The sequence below is a fragment of the Orbicella faveolata genome, unplaced genomic scaffold (genome assembly GCF_042242905.1).
Source record: "Orbicella faveolata isolate gen_17 unplaced genomic scaffold, um_ofav_v1 contig_14, whole genome shotgun sequence".
Taxonomy (NCBI): Eukaryota; Metazoa; Cnidaria; class Anthozoa; order Scleractinia; family Merulinidae; genus Orbicella; species Orbicella faveolata.
Window position 1 is genome coordinate 10,909,506 of NW_028301541.1, and position 22,801 is coordinate 10,932,306.

The following is a 22,801-nucleotide window of genomic DNA, read 5'->3' on the forward strand; positions in this document are numbered from 1 at the left end:
TCTACATATAAAGTGCCCACTCATGTGCCAGCAACATAAATTTCAACTGATCGAAGAATTTCTAAACGATTTATAAAAACTCAGTGTTTCTACGAATTACACCCACAGCCTTAGAGGAATACAGCCCTGTTCTCATAGAATTTAGAGATGCACGTTTAGAGCTGCGCCACACTAGCGTTTTAGGTGCGGGGATCCCAACCAATGCTTACCTAACTTTTTTAAAAACTCTACTTTTAGCCCTCCACCAAATCTACAAACGTGCATTTCGCTTGTGGAAAACTATTGATTGGCGCAGTGTTTGGGTTGGACATTCTTGCCAGTATCAACTTTCTTTTCTCTCGTAAGTTCTCGCCCGTTTAGAAATGCGCCATACTCGCGTTTTAGGTGCAGGGCAGTCCCAACCAATGCTTACCTAACTTTTTAAAAATGCTACTTTTAGCCTTGCTTAAAATCTACACACATGTATTTCACTTGTGGAAGTCTATGGATTTCGACAGTGCTTAGGTTGGACATTCTTACCCATATCAGCTTTCTTTTCTCTTGTAAGTTCTCGCACGTTTAGAGATGCGCCACACTCGCATTTTAGGTGCAGGGATCCCAACCAATGCTTACCTAACCTTTTACCGATGCTGCTTTTAGCCCTCCCCCAAATCTACACACGTGTATTTCAAATGTGGAAGCCTATCGATTCGTACAGTGCTTGGGCGAGTGATTCTCGCCCATATCAACTTTCTTTTCTCTCGTAAGTTCTCGCACGTTTAGAGATGCGCCACACTCGCGTTTTAGGCGCAGGGATCGAAACTAATGCCTAACTTTTTAAAGGTGGTGCTTTTAGCCCTCCCCCAAATCCAAACACGTGTATTTCACTTGTTGAAGTCTTTTGATTTGGACAGTGCCTGGGTGAGAGATTCTCGCCCATATCAACTTTCTTTTCTCTCGTAAGTTCTCGCGCGTTTAGAGATATGCCACACTCGCGTTTTAGGTTCGGGGATCCCAACCAATGCTTACCTAACTTTTTAAAGATGCTACTTTTAGCCCCGCCCCAAATCTACACAAGTGTTTTTCACTTGTGGAAAACTATCGATTTGCACAGTCTTTGGGTTGGAGATTTCCGCTCATATCAACTTTCTTATCTCTTGTAAGCTCTCGAGCGTTTAGAGATGCGCCACACTCGCGTTTTAGGTTCCGGAATCCCAATCAATGCTTACCTAACTTTTTGAAGATGTTGCTCTTAGCCCTCCCCCAAATCGTCACACGTTTATTTCACCTGTGGAAGTCTATCGATTTGAGAAATGCTTGGGTGAGAGATTCACGCCAATATACACTTTTCTTTCTCTTGTGAGTTCTCGCTGGTTTAGAGATGCGCCACACCCGAGTTTTGGGTGCTGTGATCCCAAACAATGCTTACCCAACTTTGTAAAGATGCTACTTTGAGCTTTGCCCAAAATTTAGACACGTGTGTTTCACTTGTGGAAGTCTGTCGATTTGGACAGTACTTGGGTTGGACATTCTCGCCCATATCAACTTTCCTTTCTCTCGTAAGTACGTAAGTTCTCGCGCGTTTAGAGATACGCCTCACTCGAGTTTTAGGGGCAGGGATCCCAACCAATGTTTACCTCACTTTTTAAAGATGCGATTTTTAGCCCTCCGCCAAATCTACACACGTGTATTTCACTTGTTAAAGTCTTTCGATTTAAACAGTGCTTGGTTGAGAGATTCTCGCCTATATCAACTTTCTTTTCTCTGGGAAGTTCTCGCGCGTTTAGAGATGCGCCACACTTGCGTTTTAGGTGCGGGATCTTAACCAATGCTTATCTACTTTTTTAAAGATGCTGCTTTTAGCCCTCCCCCAAATCTACACACGTGTATTTCAAATGTGGAAGCCTATCGATTCGTACAGTGCTTGGGCGAGTGATTCTCGCCCATATCAACTTTCTTTTCTCTCGTAAGTTCTCGCGCGATAAGAGATGCGCCACGCTTGCATTTTAAGTGCAGGGATTCCAACCAATGCCTACCTAACCTTTTAAAGATGCTGCTTTTAACCCTTCTTCAAATCTACACACGTGTATTTCACTTGTGGAAGGCTATCAATTGGGACAGTGCTTGGGTGAGCGATTCTCGCCCATATCAACTTTCTTTTCTCTCGTAAATTCTCGCGCGTTTAGAGATGCGCCACACCTACGTTTTAGGTGCAGGAATCCCAGCCAATGCTTTTTTTACTTTTTGAAGATGCTACTTGTAGCCCTCCCCCAAATCTACACACGTGTATTTCACTTGTTGATGTCTTTCGATTTGGACAGTGCTCGGGTGAAAGATTGTCGCCCATATTAACTTTCTTTTCTCTCGGAAGTTCTCGTGCGTTTAGAGATGCGCCATCACTTGTGTTTTAGGTGCGGGAATCCCAACCATTGCTTATCTAACTCTTTACAGATGCTGCTTTTAGCCCTGCCCCTTATCTACCCACGTGTTTTTCACTTGTGGAAAACTATCGATTTGCACAGTGTTTGGGTGAGAGATTCTCTCCCATATCAAATTTCTTTTCTCTCGTAAGTTCTCGCGCGTTTAGAGTTGTGCCACAATCGGGTTTTAGCTGCTGGTATCCCAATCAATGCTTACCTAACCTTTTAAAGATGCTACTTTTAACCCTTCCCCAAATTTACACGCGTGTATTTCACTTGTGGAAGTCTTTCGATTTGGAGAGTGCTTGGGTGAGAGATTCTCGCCAATATCAACTTTCTTTTCTCTTGGAAATTCTCGTCCGCTTAGAGATGCGCCACACTCGCGTTTTAGGTGCGGGAATCCCAACCAATGCTTACCTAACTTTTTAAAGATGCTACTTTTAGCCCTGCCCCAAATGTACCCACGTGTTTTTTACTTGTGGAAAAGTATCGATTTGCATAGTGTTTTGGTTGGAGGTTCCCGCCCATATCAATATTCTTTTCTCTCGTAAGTTTTCGCGCGTTTAGAGGTACGCCACACTCGAGGATTAGGTCCAGGTAGAATAAAAATAAAAATTATCGGTAACTCTATATTGCTTAAGAAAAATAGGCGAAGGCAAGTAAATTTAGCTAACCATGGCCAAACCAAATACCCTAGGAAAGAAAAAAAAATGGAGAAGTTTTCTGGTATTACGTTTAAAAGGTTTTTGATTTCTGCTATTCGGAGGCACCCGCCATATAACCATAAGTAAACTGAATTGAGTAGTTGTTAAATCCGTTTGTGGGCATAAAGCTGTCGTTTCAGTTTTCTTTTTAGAGATGATGGAAGATCTCTTTGATTCCTGGCACCTAACAACGCTTCTAAGGTGTTGAAAGGAAATATATTTCTTTGAAAGAAATATACTTAAGTTCTTCAAGAGTTAGTTGGGACCACAGCAATGTAGTCCATGCAATACCGTTGTTGAGCGCTTCGGGATATGTAACAAAATCGTGATATTGATTTTTCCGTCGTGCGTGACAATATAGGAACATGTTACATATCCTTTCTGGTTCATCCAGGCTGAAGTCCATGCAATACAATTGCTGAGTACTTCGGGATATGTAACAAAATCGTCATAGTTATTTTTCCGTCATGCGTGACATTATAGGAAAATGTTACATATCCTTTTCTGGTTCATCCAGGCTGAAGTCCATGCAATACAGTTGCTGAGCGCTTCGGGATATGTAACAAAATCGTCATAGTTATTTTTCCGTCATGCGTGAAATTATAGGAACATGTTACATATCCTTTCTGGTTCATCCAGGCTGAAGTCCATGCAATAACGTTGCTGAGTGCTTCGGGATATGTAACAAAATCGCCATAGTTATTTTTCCGTCATGCGTGAAATTATAGGAACATGTTACATATCCTTTCTGGTTCATCCAGGCTGAAGTCCATGCAATACAGTTGCTGAGTGCTTCGGGATATGTAACAAAATCCTGATAGTGATTTTTCCGTCGTGCTGTTTCCAGAATCGCTCGGCATTTCTCGTAAAGAATTACATCATGTACTCGAGATTTTTAACGCTCTTGAGAGCTTTAACATAATTTTTGAGATAATTTCCTGACTGCCCATAACATTAACTGATTTTCAAAGTGTTGGTGCACATGATCTTCGAATTCGAATACAAGAAAATTCAGATTATTTTTGGAATCGCTAAGCAACAAACATGTATGCAGAGAATACCCTAAACAGGTTTCAATCAGGCTTTCCACGGAAAATCTGAGAACATTTCTGACTCTCGGGCATTTCTGGGCTGCTGGGCATAGTCACTTCGCTTACTGAATAATAGTGATAACTGAGATTAGCGAAAACGTTTCATCTATACGTGCTCCGTAGCTTTACAAGAGTAAGAAATGTATCAAAAAGTCTAAGTTTTAAACTGGCGTTTGCGCCCCAATCTAGAAAACACATTGTTTCAACGTTATTTTTTCTTTTAATCCAAATTCTTCACGTCAGTCACGCGATTTCCCGAATCGCCGACTATTAAAATGTTTTGTATCTTTCTGACACGATGGAATTGTGTTATGGTAAATATAATTTCACACTTTAGGATTATGACACATTCGTGCAAAACTTGACGCGTTTTGTGGAACATAAGTGATCACCGACAGGGATATGATTACACTGGAATGTTGTAAGCCACTGGATATCCCGTGGAGATGTAGGACTAAAAGTTCTACATCTCCACGGGATCCCAGGTCTGTTTTTTGGTTGCTAAGAACGTCTGGCTCGTTATGATCACCTTAAATCAGTGTTATTCATTTTCCTCGTTGTCGAAATATGAGGGAAATTGCATGTATATGTACATTTTACCGAACCAAAATTCACAATTAGCCAATCAGAAGCCTTGTCTACTGTCCTGATATCCCATCGATATCAAGTCACTGACCTGATATGGCTACGATATCGTGCTCACGTGGTCAAATTTGGGTACAGTAAATACCTAATCGTACCTTTTCGGTACGCTTTGGAGGCAAATCAGTCTCGTTTGGTCTCGTATTTTAACGAGACGCATGAGTATTTTGGTTCGACAACGTCTCGTTAACCACGGGTCATAGCTCGACCAAACTCTCCCAATTTTCCGCCGAAGCGTACCAAAGAGGTACAATTAGTTATAAGTAGCCCTCTTTATAGTTTTGTTTACATAGATATCATCGATGTGTAGCCAATAAGAAGTCTTTATTGATTAATCATTGTTACTAATAGGACTATTACAGAAGTGGCAGAATGTTGGTAAAAATGGCGGAGGCGATTGGTCGGCTCGTGTTGGCAGGAAGAGAGTTAACTCGACTCGCAGGGTAAGTGTACAAAAGGAACCAATTGAAAGTTTTTGTTTTAGGCCCATCTACCAGTAAACAAATGTTACTTCCGATTATGAGCCCCTCCTCCTCTAATTAAATACCAATATGTGAAAAACGTCTTGCGAACGTTTCGAAACATTTTACATTCCCTCTCCTGGATGTAAGCCCCTTTATAAGCCCCTTTATAAGCCTATCCAAAACCCCTTACGAAGTTGTATAAAACCACGGCTTATAAGGGGCAGTTTATGTTAGCTAATTAAAGCAAGTTTGGACGCAAACCTTACACACTAAGGATCCAAATCACCAGCAGTGCTATGCAGGAGTCAGCCAGTTACTCCAATTCCTACCTTGATCAAGTTGTACTACCTACATGTACAATTCTGTTTTTGCTTTGCCGTTTAGGTACACTTCCAGAGTATCTGAACTAATGAATGTATTAAGAGACCTCAATAAAGGCAAATATCAGCGAACAATGATTTCAAGTCAGTCAAGAGGAGACAATGCAACGCAAGGTACAAAATAAAGAAATATCCATCGTGACATGTCCGCTTACTTAAGGGGTTACAGTGTATTATTTAGCTTCAAATGGCGTTATATAATGTTACACGTTAGTCTTAGATGATTCTGGTACATTCTTCAAACTGGTATTAGGAACGAAAGCGGGACATTTAAGAGTCGTTGATGGCGTATCTTTATTCGTATTCCTATTAATTTTTCCAGTCTGTTTCATTTTGGGTTTTATCACCCTCAAGAGTTACTCTGTTTGGTTTATTAGACTAGTAAATTGTAAAAATAATGCTGCCTTTGGGGGTTGTGTGGTCCCTTTCTGTGTGAAATCCGATGCACTTAGAATTTTACATCACGTGTTCAAGGTGATTGTGTTATTTTTCTTTCAGACAAGATTCCCAAAGACCCGTTGGTTCCCAATCAAGGGGAAATAATCGAAACTGATCACCTAATCAGGTAATGAACAAGTACAGTAAATACACCGTTTTCATTGTGATAAAACAAGGCCTGACCTGTTCAGTTAAGCGTGATGTTTTTGTAATGGGCTTACAGTATCAACAGAGACTGCCTGCAGTGATGTGTTAAGGTGTATTGGCTTTTAATAAAAGGTTGCCAGTCATTCTTGTGTTGGTTTCGTTTTAGATTTGAACATGTTCCGTTGGTTACACCAAATGGGGATGTTCTTGTGAATGACCTTTCGTTTGAGGTAAATAATTTATTGGTGGCTTTTGACTCACAATTGACAGCTTTTGTTTCGTTTTTGACAGAGCAGTTTTCAGTTTGTTAAAACCAAACGTAAGGCCGCGTCCTCACTACGCGGGAGGAATTTGAAAACGCACCAACCACCGTTCATTTTGAATTTGTGTTTGAGGAAAACTCGGCCAGGAAAATCCCACAATCATCGTGACATCATTGTTTTTGAAAAGCTCCGTTTTCTTATTTTTCCGTACTCGCTAAAACGCAAAGCCGGCGTTTTAAAATTTCTTCGGGTTGAAGAGCGTTTGCGAAAAGCTCCGTTTTCTAGACAGATTAGTGTGGACGGTAGTCTTAAACGTGAAAACAAAGCTGCGTTTTCCTTCTCCGGCGCAGTGTGTACTGGGCCTAAAGTAATCACTTTGGCCAATCAAAAAGGACTTAGACAATCCAGGAAACCACTCAAAACTCGATGCAAATACACGTAGCTGACGCGAAGCGCGGGGAAACGTGTGCTTTCTATTTTGAGCCCGTTTTGCATATTTTCGCGAGTTCTCATTGGTTCACTCGTCATTTTTGCTTGATTTTAAGTCGGTATAGTTAATGTGCTGTATATTTTCTCTTCAGGTTCGCTCTGGGATGAATGTGTTAGTTTGTGGTCCAAACGGATGTGGAAAGAGTTCGTTGTTTAGAATTCTAGGAGAGGTAAGATTGCTCAAAGAACGGTTTTCCGTTTCTGGGATAAACTCTGAAGATGACTTCCGCTCAGGTTGTCGAAACGTCAGTCACCAACAACAGTTCTCTTCAGAACTACCCTCACCCGGACGATCACACTATACGAACTTGGGTCCAAACCATTTACTATATAACCCAAATTGTTTTTAAGAACATGGCGTGCCATTAGTGTAAAGCTGTGCACTTTAGCGGATTTTTATTGTGAGTATCAAAAGATTTTCAAGCCTTTAGCGGAAGTCACGATTGAAAGTAGTCTTAAAGAACGTGGTCTTTAACTTGTAGCGTGACAACCTAAGACAGTGAACATGACGTGGCAAGCGTGACTTAAGTTGTTTTACCTTGGAGCGCGGTTTCGCGGCCGTTTATTGTTTAGTTGAATTCAAGAAAGGATTAGGCAGTGTTAGTGGAAAAATGTTCATTTATTAGTATGTCTCTTTCCTAATAGTTGTGGCCACTGTTTGGCGGTAAACTGGTGAAACCAAACAAGAGCAAGCTTTTCTACGTTCCACAGGTAAATATTTTCAAAGAAACGCTTAGAAACGCTCCAGAATCTTTCTTTGTCATTTCTGATAGCTTCTTGAAACTTTTGTTGTTAGTATAATTTTCAGTGAAGTGTGTCGACTTAACTTTGCTTTTACGGTATTGTACGCTTTAGTAACAACATTACATAGTATAAAATGTCCTAAAATTAACTCTCAGTTAATTTTTGAAATAAGCGTCTCTTTTAGCCACGTGTTGTAAGAACAATTTCACATTATCGAGTTATACCTAAGTTGAAAAGAGTTTTGTGTCTCGAGACGGATTGTCGCAAGACTCGAGTCGAGAAAGAGCACTTTTTGGGAATTTGCTTCGTAAAGGCCTTCCCAAAACGTTTATTATTGTTCGGAGAGAAACTGAATAAGATTTAAGAGTTAGAACAGTCCTCGAAAGATCATCGAAAGTCTTGCCATCAATGTGCTGAAAGGTAATCTTTACCCACGTCTTGGGCAGCCAAAACGAAGGAAAAGGAAAACTGAAATGGTTGTCACTGTGAAAAGAACGGTTTTTCGCGGATTACGTCTGATGACGTTGAAAAATCTTTGCATTTCACCTTGTTGCTTTTGGTTATGAGTATTGTTCTTTCTTGTCTTATAGCGTCCATATATGACCCTCGGGACATTACGGGATCAAGTGATATACCCCGACACTAAAGAAGACTTGCTCAGGAAAGGCCTCAGCGATCACGATCTTGAAGATTATCTCAACCAGGTAAGTGAAGCAGCCACGTTAATCCTTTAATCTTCGATGTTAACAATCTTTTGGAGCAGCCTAGGAGAGCTTAACCTCGTACGCGGTCGAGAAACGTGCGATCTGATTAGAAGTCCGAAAATATCGGACTTCCGGTTGAATTGCGCATGTCTGTCTGAGAAACACATGGTTCAATAGAGACGCTGGTGTTTTATTTCCGCTCGTTTCCATTGTTTTTAAAACCAATCAAAATCGAACCTGTGACGGAGCTTCGTTTCGTCAAGCATGCGCAGGAAGGAACGAAGACTCGAGGAACGAGATTGAGGAGAACTAATCGGAAGAGATACATGTAACATTTTACTGTGCGCCAAACTGTTGTGTCTTTGAAGGTTTTGTTGTCACTTTCTAACAACGTTTTGACAGCTGTTTGATTACTTTTGTTTTGAATTGGCCAATCAAATAGTAAGAACAGTGTGAGGCGCAGTTGTCAAGTTCCAAATTCGCTCTCTGACAATTGTCAACTCTGCCTCCTCCCTGTTCGTATTTAAATTGGCAATTGAAAAAGAAAGCGATAAGAAAGTTGTGTAGACGATGTCACAAAGTGGTCAAAGATTTATGAAAGATCTCGTGGTCAGCGGTAAAACGCGCAGAACTGTAACCAATCCACGATCCATACAGCGATATTATCACTGGAATTTACAGGGCCAAATCTCAGACGCACAGTCTCTCGAAAAGGGGAAAAGCCTAAACCGCTTTTTATCTCCGATGTGTTTTTGCGACTCATGTCTTTGGTAATGTGTGTTTCAGGTTCACCTTGGTAATATTCTTGAGCGAGAAGGCAGCTGGGACACAATTCAGGTATACTTATAGAAGCTGTAAATCTCTTTTCTTTTTTTATGAAATAAAGGTCTGGACAACGCATGGCGCCGCTTCGATAATTCACGCGCGGAAGCGAATCAGTTTAAGCGAAGCAGTGTTTCTGGGTATTTCTTTTAATATCACTGCGATAATAATGTTTTGGAAAATTTCAAAGATATGATTGTATTCTATAACTATTAAGCTTTCAGAAAATGATGGGGTTTTCTTTCAAAGCGCCAGCATAAGAGCGATTTCCAAACACTGTCAATCCACCTACCATGATACCTTAATAAGAGATTTATTACACGACCGAAACTAACCGAAAATCTTCAAGAGTAGTCTTGCCGGATCATTCGGGACAGCGCCCGGTCCAATTACTTAGCAAACATTGGACCGACATTAGAGGAATCTGATTGGTTGATTTTAGTTACTGCGCCCCTGACCTAACTGTCGTGTAATAGATATGGGTTATTGACTAAGCGTGAGGTCAAGTTGGCTGGATATTGGCGTGTTTACGGACCGAGACGGAGAACAAGACAGGACAAGCTTGGTCAATAAAGGATTTATTATAGGGGATAAAGAACACCACAAAATGACCTTCGGGAAAATTTTTCTTGCGGGGCACAGTGCGTGATCCTAAACGGGTAAGATAGCTCCATCTTGCCCGCTTGGGTAGCCAATCACAGCGTAGGATTTGGTTCATCTTGCCCGCTCGCGGAGCTAGCCATATGATAAAGCAGCTTCTTGCATCAGTTTGTATTTTTTAATATTATTATTATTTGTTTAGGACTGGATGGATGTTCTAAGTGGTGGCGAGAAACAAAGAATGGCTGTAAGTATATTGTAGGGATTTCTCCTCGTTTGTATGAGTTTGAACGCGTAACTAAGGATCATTTCGGTCAGGTCGAGGTTAGCATTATCGTTCTCTGTTTGAAGAAGGGCTAAGTTAAATATGTTCTCTTCTGCTGTGCTCTCAGTGAAGACAACCTGAAAAATATCGGATCCTCTTAGTAGTTTTTAGCCGCCGACCGGTTAGCTCAGTGGTAGAGCACTGGACTAGCGTGTGGGAGGTCGCGGGTTCAAACCCCGGCCGGACCAACACTCAGGGTCTTAAAATAATTGAGGAGAAAGTGCTGCCTTTGTAATGACATCTGCAAATGGTTAGACTTTCTAGTCTTCTCGGATAAGGACTATAAACCATAGGCCCTGTCTCACAACTCTTCATAATTAATTCTGTGGGACGTAAAAGAACCCACACACTGATCGAAAAGAGTAAGGGACGTAGTTCCCGGTGTGATGGTCTCTCTCTCATCTGATGGTTAAATGCTCGGAGATATCAGCTGCATAAGCTACTCTGAAATCCGAGGTTAAGTAAAGTAATGTATGTATGTATGCTGGACCTTTAAGAGGTGGCTTTGTTTTTATTCCCTTGTTGTAGTTGGTCTGAGATACTTTTACTCGAACCATAAGGTTGATTGGCGCTGTTTTTTATTACATTGTATTAGATGGCTCGTCTGTTCTACCATAAGCCTCAGTTTGCTATTCTTGATGAGTGTACAAGCGCTGTTAGCGTGGATGTGGAGGGCTTCATGTACACTCGTTGTAGAGAGGTAACTTAATTTAGTGCATAATGTAAGACTTAACAGTACAGTGGAACCCCGTTAATACGACCACCTTCGGGCCATGAAAAATTGGTCGCATTAACGGGGTGGTCGTATTAAAAGGGTTCTTTAAATAAGAAAATGACTGACGGAGCTTTTGTTCGGGCCAGAATAAAGTGACCGTAATAACGAGGTGGTCGTATTAACGGAGTGGTCGTAAGGCGGGGTTTCCACTGTACTTAGTTAAAGGAATTTGGGGAGCAGGGATGGCGCAGTGGTGAGAGCGCTCGCTTCCCACTAATGTGGCCCGGGTTCGATGCCGGTCAGGTGCTATAAGCGATTGAGTTTGTTGTTGGTTCTCGCCTTGCTCCAAGGGTTTTTCTCTGGGTTCTCCGGTTTTCCTCCCTCTACAAACGGAAAAACGCTCCAAATTCCAATTTGACCAAGATAGAGGACCTGCATGTAAACCAGCTACTACTGAGGCTTCAAAGGAATCTTGGTCAAGCTTGAAATCACTGGTCGCTTGTTCATATTGTGATCTATTTGCATACTCGCGATAGCTACTCATCGATGAAATGTAACCATCGTCATTAGGTTCCCAGTGATGCAGGTATATTGCTAACATTCTCGAAATTATGTTTTGGCAGAAATATTCGGCGATCAATGTCTAATGTATACATGTACGTTCTCTTTAACACGTTTAGGTTGGAATTACACTGTTCACTGTTTCACATCGCAAGTCGCTGTGGAAATACCACGAGGTTTGCATTCATATTGTTTTCATTTTATCTCGTCTACAGTTGTGTCAGATTATATTAGCCTTGTTAGTATCGACTCCTTTTCCAACGTATACCCTCCATGTGTTCTGTTACAAATGTGCGTCAAACTAAGGAAATTAACTTTTCTTTTAACGATTGTTCATGGAAGGAGCAATTCCCGCTTTTAATCATTTTCGTTGAGGCCGGCGCGAAGCTCTTCTACTGGCCCAGTGAATAAGCTGATGGTAGGCAAACTTTAATCATAAACTTCAAAGCGAGGTGACGCTTAGGGAGCGTGCATGGCGGTGTTTCTCTATATCTGATGCAGTTATGTCTTTATCTCCATTTCCTTAGTATGTCCTTTATATGGATGGACGAGGCTCTTACGAATACAAGCCAATTGATTCTGCAACTACAGAGTTTGGTTCTTAGAATGTTTCTTACCACTGGACTGGTGCCTTCAATTCTGATCTAGCGTTCATTTGATTGATCTTATTCTCCAATGCTACTACAATGGAAAAACAGAACGACTTAACCTACATCCCGTGAAACAACGTTCTACTCTTCACAAACACCATATTGGACGCCAAAACCTGTCCTGTTGTGAGACGCTCAGTACATTCAGCTATTACAACGGTGTTTTACAACATCACTTATGCTCACGGAAAAGTCTTCTTTACAAGTATAGTCTGGGCCTTATTTTCGAAAATTATTTACAGTGTAGCTTGTTTGAAAATAAGGATGTCACAATCGTTTCTCCCATGCACGTCGCTTTCAGCGACGGAAACCAAAGAAACCGGATGCTGTACGGACTGTATTCTAATGTAGTAAGAAGGCTTGTCGAACACACCTGGACTGAAAAAGAGACCTCGAAAGATTCTGCGTGAAGTCTTTCAGAACTCATGATATAAAGTGGTTTTTATGGATCAAGTATTTTTTAAATGCTATTGGAAGGACTTCGCACGCTGCAGGGATCAGCTGAGCAGAGCTGGTGCACGGTTTAATGATGGTTCGTTTTTAAGGATGTGTGGTAAATTCATGCCTTGTATTATCTTATTTACACATCAGCTCTCTGGAATTTCGCGGGTTAGAACTGCTCTTGCTTGGTCTTAAGGTCAACTGAGCTTTGTGGCTGGAGAAAAAGAAAATCAAGCAAACCATTTATATGTATGATAAAATATTTGACCATATTATCGCGGGTATTTGCAAAGTAACCTTCACACTGGTCTGAACAATCTACAGGAGGTGGCTCAGAGAAGGTGAAGACATATTTTAAATTCACACACAGCTTAATGTACTGTTTGTAACTTACAGGGACTCAAAAATAATTTTTGAAAGATTCACCGCTTGAATAACATATGGTATGGTAGTACTTTTCCAACACAGTTGTAACCTTCGTAATAAAAGAGGAAATTTCCCCTTTAAGAATACTACAGCGAATCCTCTCTGTAACGCCCCGTCCACCCCACGCCGGAGGAATTTGAAAACGCAACAATCACCGGTCATTTTGGAGTTGTGTTTGAGGAAAACTCGTTCAGGGAAATCACGTGACGCCATCGTTTTCGGATGTTTTTGTTTTCAAAACGTTTTCTGTCCACACAAACTCAAAGCTGACGTTTCCAAATCCTTCGGTTTGAAGGGCGTGATAGATTAGGGTGGACGGTAGGCCTAACCGTAGAAATAAAGCTGCCTTTTCAAATTCCGCCTGTTTGAAGAGCGTTTTCAAAAGGCTCCGTTTTCGTGACGGATTAGTGTGAAAGGTAGGCCTGACCGTAGGAATAAAGCTGCGTTTTCAAATTCCTCTGGCATAGAGTGGGCGGGGCGTAAATAACCCTCCATCGCCTCAAAACCCTGTGTTATAATTTCAAAGGGGAAATCGTACCTGCAACGGGATACTAACGGGATACTGGAGATGGAATAGTCGATACCCCAGGAGGGACTACATTAAGCAACGTACGATATATTGCTGGAGAAAAATGAGGGTTGAGGTAGCGATAGACTCTACATAAATGACGCTGTGATGACTTTCAAATGTATTCATAATCTTGTTCCAGACTACTTGATTGACAAATTCATTTTCCGATCTCAAATCGCTACAAGAAACACCAGACAGAGTAATGACTTAAACATTCCACGTTGCCTACTGGCTACCGGACAAAGATCATTTGCATATCGCGGAGCAAAAATCTGGAATGAGCTGAGTGATGATTTGAAAAGTTTACCTTCTGTGAAAGCTTTTAAGGGACACTTGACCAAACATATTTTAAATGTTAATAATGTAAATTCTTAATATTCGATTTTAAACTTTGTAAATTTTTAAATCTTTAATACTGTAATTAATTTTAGACTCCTTTCCCAGTTTGTTTATTCATTTTAATTGACGTATTTTTATCTTTTTTATTCATTTTGTAACTGAAAAGCCCCTTTGGGGAGTTGCAAATAAAGTATGTATGTATGTTATGTTACAGGGGCGGGGCAGAAGACTCCTGAAATTTTCGTATAGGCATCATCCAACAAAAAATGACGTCACATCCGGTTTAAACTGCGCTTCGCGGCTCGCTTCACAAAGCGAGAAAATGGCGTTTCAATTACTCATGATTTCCCTCTATTTGTAAACCATCAGTTTCGTTTCATTTTATATTGAGTATGGAAGGATGTTGCAGACACATTACTTCGACTTTTGAAGCAAAAATTTCGGGAAAAGAGAAAAGTTTATTATTGTTTTGAAGCAAAATAACGGAGAGCCTTCCGTCATCGTCGGGCGAATTTTACACATTTGCAAAACTGGTGTTGTTCCGACTTTGGTTCTTGTTCGTGATTTAGTGATAACAATAAGTGCAATAGCCTATAATGTTAACAACAACCTGAATGAAGTATTGCTGGCCATAGTTTGCACTGTGAACTACGGGAACATAATTAACAGAAGCCGTTTCGGCGTCGACAAAATCTGGATCGGATCGCACCGGATCACGGATCGGATCACGGACCGGATCACGGATCGGATCACGGATCGGATCACGGATCGGATCAAGGAAAAAAAATTCAAAATTCAAGATTCAAAATTCAAAAGTTTGTTGAGCAAATTACACTAGAGTGACTACTGTGAGCAGAACGTTTTATTTAATTCTGGTGTGATATTCCTTTATTCTTTTATAATATCAAGCCAACTGGGAGCTGGTCACAGATGAATTTTTTTCAGGCTGTTGGGTTTTGATTGCGATGATCAATCATGTCTTCATATCTTTCTCCGCAGTTCAGATAAATGATATTTCGTATATTCGCTTGCATCAAAGGTAAACTGTCATAAAACGCGTCAGCATGGTAATAATAGGACGAACGTATGAATCAAAACACAAAAACTAAAAACACTAATAATATTAAACACCTGATGATTTCAAACAATTTCCGTTTCTGAGACAAGTCTATACTTTTACAAGATGTGAGTTTGGAATACGATATTTCGTACTGGAATAAAAGGAAACAGACCATTTGTATTTCAAGGAAATATAGCTGTTTTACAAAAAAATATAGGAATAACATCGATAGTGTGAACGATAACGCAACCCGAGAATAGACAACATTTTAGGAGTTACATCACGATTTTTGAAGTCATTTTTAGGGTCGTAAAGAGTTGCCCTTATATGGAATAAAACCTTAAAATGATCGTGTTCTAGGATAGAAAGCACTTAAGAGGCAAGAACAAATCAAAACGGAATGAGGATCGTTAAGGATGGCAAAGATTAACGAGGACTACAAATGACGAACTTGAAAAACTAGGCTAGTTTTTTCAAGATGCGCAAATCGTGACGTACTCCTTTAAAGCAAGTCATGTCCTTAAGCTTTCGTACGTAAGCTTTCTCATTAACTGTAACGCTCACATTTGACACGAAAAAGTAGCCGAGAATTAGCTACTGATACTAACAACAATTTCAAAAACGAGAATGGGAGGTTCACGTAAGTTTCAAGCCAGCTAACGATCAAATATAACTACATCTGCCTGTTCATTACAATTTAAATTCGTCGTAAATTAGGCGCTTATGTGGCTTTTTAAATGACCTCTTGTCATTCTCTTTAATTAACATGTCATTGCGTCAAATTCGGGATTCTTATTTTTATTCAACATATTTTAGTTTTCCACTTTTATTTTTTATTTATTATTATCTTATAAACGATTCGATTTTTTTTTTCTTTAAAACGTTTTTTTTTTTTCTGTGATCCGATCCGTGATCCGATCCGCGATCCGATCCGTGATCCGGTCCGGTCCGGTCCGATCCAGGTTTTGTCGACGCCGGGCCCGATATAAAGGATTACAGCGAGCTATTCAAAATCAAAAGAACTTCTTTTCAAAACCTCTAACCGCCTTCAAATTCCAGGCCCGAAATAAAGGATTACAGCGAGCTATTCAAAATCAAAAGAACTTCTTTTCAAAACCCGTAACCGCCTTCAAATTCCAGGCCCGATATAAAGGATTACAGCGAACTATTCGAAATCAAAAGAACTTCTTTTCAAAACCCGTAACCGCCTTCAAATTCCAGGCCTGATATAAAGGATTACAGCTAGCTATTCAAAATCAAAAAAACTTCTTTTCAAAAACCGTAACCGCCTTCAAATTCCAGACCTGATATAAAGGATCACAGCGAGCTATTCAAAATCAAAAGAACTTCTTTTCAAAAATCGTAACCGCCTTCAAATTCCAGACCTGATATAAAGGATTACAGCGAGCTACTCAAAATCAAAACAATTTTTTTTCATAAACCGTAACCGCCTTCAAATTCCAGACCTGGATTACAACGAGCTATCATAGCCAGAAATTCCGAACCAAAGTGGTTGGTGCTTATTTATGCTCCGTCGTTATGCTCCAGTATACATGTCAGCCTGTCAATAAAGCTAGCGTGTGATTGGCCCGTCTGTTAAAGCCGAAGCTGTAGTCAAACCAAAATGGCGTCGCGCGATAGACCGTCTAGAGGCTACTTCTCGGTCTTAAATTCGATCTCATCCGCGGACGCCGACTTTGGCCAGCCAAAAATAATCAAGTACAGAAGATCGTCGTATTGGGAAGTTGAAAGGCTCGTCGAAAGACGGGAAAGAAATGGAACGGTAAGTGTTTGGTTGTAGTGCCCGTTTTCGCACGTGCTCGCTTGGTTGATATTAACTGAATTGAGTGTTTACCCGAAATCAGCACAAGCCTTTCTTGCCTTTCATTTAATTAGGTAGAATATTTGGTGCAATGGAAAGGCTACTCGCCCTACGAAGCCTCGTGGGAGCCAGAGGAGGGTATCTTACCTCGATGTGTGGAGCTCTTCAACAGGCCAAGCCCCCGGACGTGGCAATTGTTCAAGAAAATGTTTGTTTTTTTAGGGTGGCCGTCGAACGGCACTTGAAGTCGCGGTCACGTTTGTCTGTAAGGTTGTTTTTTCGGGGGGATGTTTTTCGTTTCTTGTTTACTGGTAAGGGAGTGACGAGGGAGGGATGGACATTTTTTGAGAAAGAAGATTTCAATGCTGTTTATTTTCCTCTTGGGTGGGATTCCTGGGTGGACTCTCATGGTCAAGGAATAAAGGTTTTTTACCCTATGAGGGTTAAAACGTTCATTTCTTGATCCCCAAAGAAGTATGAAATGGGTATGGGTGGGATTCCTGCTTTGTTACCAAGAGCATATCAGGAGAATATTTCTTTTAATTTTACTAAAGTAGCTCTAAATGATTGAATCATGAAGGGCTACTTTAGCAAAATTAAGAATGGTAATTGAACTGAGCGGAGTGCAATTTGGTCTGTAATCATACACGTGATTTAAAATATAAAAAAATATTCTCCTGATATGCTCTTTTCATATTAAATAAAAAATTATATGACTTTTGCATGGAGGGCTATTTAAGTCTAAGTGAATGGAAAATATTTTGAGATAGATATGCCAAGTTTAAGTGGTCAGTAAGTACATTCACCTTCAAAATGTGCATTCTTTAATTTTTTTACATTTCATTCAATGTTGAAATGTACACTTACTGAGGTAGGTGAAAGGCATGCATACAAAGATAAATGTTCACGCACAAAGCAATGTACCTTTAACAGATTTGAATGTAGACTTACAAAGATTTATGTACACAGCCAAGAAAGTTAAAATTTACAGAGTTTAATGGCCACTAATAAAGATGTATGCACAATAACAATGTTACAATTTACAGAGTTGAATATACACTTACAAAGATGTATGTACACTTAAAAAGTTTATGTGCCTTTTTAATACAGAGTTGAATGAACACTTGTAACGAAGTTGTACATACTAATGTTAAAATATGTTATTTCTTTCTCTTTTGTTGAGGTTTTCGTTGTTTTTCTTTAGACTTTTTTGCTTTTTTAGATACATTTTTTTCAGTTGGGGAGACTGCTGATGGAGTCATATTCTTTAAGTACCTGATTCCCCTCTTTGTTCCCCTTTTTGTTTTGATAAGTTCATCCCAGTATTCCTGGGCCCTTTTTGTGTATTTGCGATGCTGTCGCTCTCTGTGCTTCAGAGCTTCCAATCTATACTCAGTGCGTAGCACCTCAGCTGGATCATCATTGTGGTTGCTCTTCCTCTGTATTAGAAATACATAAAGTTTCAAGTCGTAATGGATTGTTTTGTACCTGTGCTCGAAATAGTTCTGTAGAGAATGGCTCCCATGAAGAAACGTATTTGAAGTACAGATCTGCAAAGTCCTAAAGACAGAACATCGAGACAAGAAAATATTCAGATAAGTAAAAACAGCTAATTGCCCAACTTGTCTCTAAATTGGGATGTAATAATTGATAGGGATGAACTGATTACTTGGACTGTGATGTTATCTCAATTGATTACTTTATGAACAGATAAATTGTGTAGAATTTAAACTGTACCTACCTTCCATAATTGAATGACTATTTAGCATGTGGTCTTCTTATTTGCTTGTAAAAATACATCTTTGAATGACTCCTCCAAAGTCTGGCGGCTCTCGCTGCCATTTACAACAGCAACAGTGTGATTTCCTGAAAAAGAAGGTTATAAATTAAAGATATTTATTAAATTGACACCTATTCAAAACAATAATTAATAACCAGTTGCATATGTTTGTGTAGTTAACTAACCTTTGGATGACAAAATATCATCCACCTTCTGAAGGATGGTGAAACTCAGAAGTATGAAATTAGTCATCCTGCTCATACGTGCTCCATCACCACTTAATTTAACTTTTACTGTTTCTCCATCCTTTAATGTTCCTTTGCTTATCTGTAATTAAATTGAACATCTTTCAGTTCCAAGAACTATTTTTATTTGCCTGTCTGATTGATTAAAAGCTCACAATGCAGTTGTTATGTTAATACATATTTCACATTACATGAAATTATCAGACCTTACAACTGCATCAACAAGGATGACATGATACACAACTTACATTTCAAAAAAAAAAGAAAACTTAAGATATATATATATATATATATATATATTTTAATTTATTTTGCACACTATAGCCACTGAATGAATGGTATAATCTCCAGCCATTAAGTACTTTATTTTTGTGATCAGTTTTGCTGTTACACTTTAATTTTGTTTTTCTGTTATTTACAAATAAATGTTGGGTCCCTCACTAGACTCTTGCTCAATTCCATAGGGAACCAATGTTATTTGTTGTTATCAATTAAGGCAGGAAATGAGCACGAGTTTTCTCATCCTCTTCTTGGATTACTGCTCTAGGGTAAAGTAAATGTTTCAACCATAAGATTTTTCATGAATGGGTTTATTTATGTGTGTCAATAGCTGGATGGCATTAACACTTGATGAAGCTAGTCCAGTAATGAGTATTTACCATGTCTCTCACTTTGTCAGTGAGCAACTCTTTGAAGGAATACTGAGCTCCAGGTGCCAAACCAGGCGTGGTAGAAATTTTAACTTGCTTATTTAGATAAGATCGACATTGTTTTATTAAATAGGATTTAACAGGAAAATCATCAACAGCCATTGACAGCTCATGAACAGATTCATCCCCAACTCCAAATTTATCCATTAAAAAGAGTATGCTCTCCACTGTGTTTTTGTCATCGGGATGAAGTTTTTCATATTTTGATTTTGGGGATGCCACACTACCATGTTCTTGCTGCGGATTGCTGTAGTTGAGAAGTCTATAGAAAAGCTATCAGTGCTGTTAGGGTCTTTAAGTTTCAAAAGCTGTAAATCCAGGCCAAATATTTAAACAAAACTAAGTGCCTTCTGTGTTCGAGTCTTTAGTTCTTTTAATTTTCTGTTTTTTGCTTGTTTGGTTTTGAGGTCTGGAATTCCAGCTCCTCTGCAACTCCCCAAGCTTTCATTCTGTAATCTGTCAATGTAGTTAGTCAGTTGTTAATTTTCATTGTTCCGTTCTCTTGCTCTTTCCTTTTCTTTAGCATAATCTTTTTCAATCTCTGAAAGCATTTCTTCAACTAGTTTCTCCTTTTCTTCCTCAAGATTTTCATATTTTGGTCTCCAGTTACAGATTTCTTCTTCTGCTCTTTCAAGTTTTGACTGAATGGAACGCAGATCTACTTCCCACTTCTCTACCGAGATCACTTCACTTCTCAAAATAGCCAGCCTACACAATGTTTCCTCATGCTCTTTTCTGTTTTTACAATTTCCTTTTCTGTTCAGGGTCTTATTTGTGATTCAAGCAACAGAACAGCGATTTGAAAGTCGGCGCTCAATTCGATCACTCTCTCAACTGATCTTAAATGCTTGTCCAGGAATGATTCCATTTAACATGTCAATGTATGCAATTGCGTGAAAACAAAAAAAAATTATTCCAGCAATTCTTTAAGGAAATCGAACACTACATTCTCAGCTCTTTCTTTATCATGCCATTTCTCGAAGTCTTTACGGCCGTTGACAGACATTGATTCAGGCATGTAAAATTCTTTCTCGGGAATTGGTCCCACGTAGTCTTGATTTTCAGGCGTGTTAAACAGGTGAAGAAAATAGCCCTTCTTTAACTCTGTCAATCCGAATGGTTTTGGAAATGCAGAAAGCGGCATTTGAAAAAATGACAGAGAGTCAATAAAGTTAATATTGTCAAAGGTTAATTGGAAAAGTTTAGCTCCATTTCTGATTTGATTGAGGACCCTGTGTTGGCGATAATATTCCTCGACGACGAAATAGGAGTCGTAGCCAGAAAAGTTATGGGCCAAAACAGTTACATTGCGCGTGTCTTCTCCAGTTAACGTATCCAGCCATTCCAGGAAATCGCGAATGCAATCTTCACCTTTGAAGTGGAGTGGACAATTATCATCCTCAGTTTCCGCTATTAAAAGATTAGGGATGTGTTTGCCAGTGTCTTGCATCGCCTCAATATCGAAGAAAACGAGAATGGGAGGCTTTTCATTTTCATCATCATCATCATCATCATCATCATCATCATCATCATCATCATCATCATCATCATCATCATCATCATTACCATTATCCTCTGCTTCGGCTTCGGTTAGTCGCTTGCGTTTTTTCTTTTTCTTTCTCTTCTTCTTTTTTTCTTTTTTCTCTTCGGTTAACTCTTCCGGTGTTTTAGGTACCTGAATAAAGCATCGGTGGCTTGGGGCCTCTATGTATTCGTGGCAAGAGGGACAGTCTATGTAACCGCATTCATGTTGTTGTTGCTTCGAGACCCACCAACAACTTTTTACAGTTACGACATTTGCGGCGTTGACTGCAAACACTGATGTTTTTGGCGTCAGCGGTTTTTCCCTTGTAGGATTTCGTCAGATGATTTTGAAAACAAACATCACCATAAAACATCCGCTTACAGGATCCGCAGAGTGTAGCTGGTGGTTGATTACGACACCTGGCCTCTGTAAAGTCCTCACATCCCGTTTGTAAGCAGGAAGAACAATGACCAGAGTTGTTTTCACAGGCATGTTGACCTTCGTTATTGTAGGGTTTGAGACACCTAGCGCAGAAATAACTGTTACCAAAGAACCCAGGTAATGTAGTGATCACATTGTAGTGTTCATTATCATACAACAGTACCAATTGTTTTTCCTGAGGCTTTCCAAAAGAAGTCACGCTATAACCTCGGGTAGCGTCCACAAGTAAGAGCTGATAATTGTTCAAGGACGGCGTCAATGCAAATCTAGTGAGTTCCTCGTAACCGCATTTTCCCATTTCTACATTAGCTTCTATCTGCAGCTTGATTGCTTCATCTCTCTGGATAGAGACACCTCTTCTGAAGCTGTTCCATTTAGGGTGATCATCCACTCTAGCTTTAGCTGTCACAACGGCGCGGGCGCGGCATAGTTCATCTTTATTATCGATACTGATGACAGAACCTTTCAAACGTTTGAAAGTTTTTGGATTAGAATGTCCAGGTTTCAATTTTCGTTTCTGACCGCTACCGCGAGGAGATGTACGAACGTGTGTAAAAGATAATTGAAACGAATCATTCATTTCAAAGTTCTCGTTTGAGTTTAACACCTGTGACATTTGCTGCAGCAGACTGTCGACACGATCGCTACCATTTAACCATTCCCCCGCCGGTAACCCTCGATAAGCATAGCTGTTGACTAAGCGATTGCTGGCTAAATTGAAGTAGACACGATCAGCGGCTGGTATCCTATCTCGGAGAATCAAATTTTGGATTGTTCTATGTAATCCATCAGCAATTGCTGCTGCCAAGTTTTGTTGAGGTATAAATTGTCCCACCTGACGAATGTTGGAGGTGTAGTGACGCTCTCTAACGCCCATTTTTTTGCTGTGACTATCTACGTACGGGTTGAGTACAAATTCGAAGCGTCCAGCTTCTGTGGTAGCAAGACTTCCCCCCATTTGTTCTTGATTAGTGAGTTGACGTTCTGTAGCCTCGGCGACATTTGACAAAATCGTATCGATAGAGTCGTCAAGAATCTAAGAGAAAATATAAAATAAAATAAATAACCCGGTTCATCACACATTAAGTACAGAAAATGTATTTTTGTTACAACATATTTAATTTACCTGTTGGAAATAACTGTTTTCTGGTCCATTCTCAATAACAATAATGGCCTCCAACAATTCCTCATCGCTTATATCCTCAAAGTGGCTTGACATGGGGCGAAAATCTTATCCAGAGAAACAAAAGTTTAGTCAACAGTCCACCATCTGCAAATGATTTCTATCTAGCGAGTCCCAACT

The 22,801-nt window shown here is 39.8% G+C and overlaps 2 protein-coding genes and 2 pseudogenes across 3 annotated transcripts in view; 2 read left to right on the forward strand and 2 right to left on the reverse strand.

Moving 5' to 3' along the window:
• The window catches only part of LOC110043926 (ATP-binding cassette sub-family D member 3-like), a 32,476-nt gene extending 18,123 nt beyond the window's left edge, over positions 1 to 14,353 (forward strand). Inside the window, exons 17-28 of the mRNA XM_089286591.1 lie at positions 5,188 to 5,279; positions 5,685 to 5,794; positions 6,179 to 6,245; positions 6,432 to 6,495; positions 7,110 to 7,187; positions 7,663 to 7,728; positions 8,352 to 8,465; positions 9,252 to 9,302; positions 10,090 to 10,134; positions 10,808 to 10,912; positions 11,608 to 11,664; positions 12,016 to 14,353. Of these exons, the coding sequence (XP_089142717.1) occupies positions 5,188 to 5,279; positions 5,685 to 5,794; positions 6,179 to 6,245; positions 6,432 to 6,495; positions 7,110 to 7,187; positions 7,663 to 7,728; positions 8,352 to 8,465; positions 9,252 to 9,302; positions 10,090 to 10,134; positions 10,808 to 10,912; positions 11,608 to 11,664; positions 12,016 to 12,093 (927 nt within the window). The 3' untranslated portion in view covers positions 12,094 to 14,353. The remainder of the gene's footprint in view (positions 1 to 5,187; positions 5,280 to 5,684; positions 5,795 to 6,178; positions 6,246 to 6,431; positions 6,496 to 7,109; positions 7,188 to 7,662; positions 7,729 to 8,351; positions 8,466 to 9,251; positions 9,303 to 10,089; positions 10,135 to 10,807; positions 10,913 to 11,607; positions 11,665 to 12,015) is intronic.
• A 1,552-nt stretch (positions 14,354 to 15,905) lies between these two features.
• Positions 15,906 to 17,620, forward strand: LOC149113948 (uncharacterized; annotated as a pseudogene). The gene is made up of 2 exons (XR_016206369.1): positions 15,906 to 16,762; positions 16,876 to 17,620. The product of XR_016206369.1 is annotated as an uncharacterized LOC149113948 (transcript).
• Positions 17,621 to 18,094: 474 nt separating this feature from the next.
• Positions 18,095 to 20,437, reverse strand: LOC149113949 (uncharacterized). The gene is made up of 4 exons (XM_089286593.1): positions 19,482 to 20,437; positions 18,763 to 18,904; positions 18,539 to 18,663; positions 18,095 to 18,357 (listed from the first exon to the last, which is right to left on the reverse strand). Exons 1-3 carry the CDS (start codon positions 19,677 to 19,679, stop codon positions 18,560 to 18,562), a joined length of 444 nt encoding a protein of 147 aa, XP_089142719.1. The 5' UTR covers positions 19,680 to 20,437; the 3' UTR covers positions 18,095 to 18,357; positions 18,539 to 18,559.
• LOC149113950 (uncharacterized) lies at positions 20,118 to 22,567 on the reverse strand (annotated as a pseudogene).
• Between the last annotated feature and the right edge of the window lie 234 nt (positions 22,568 to 22,801).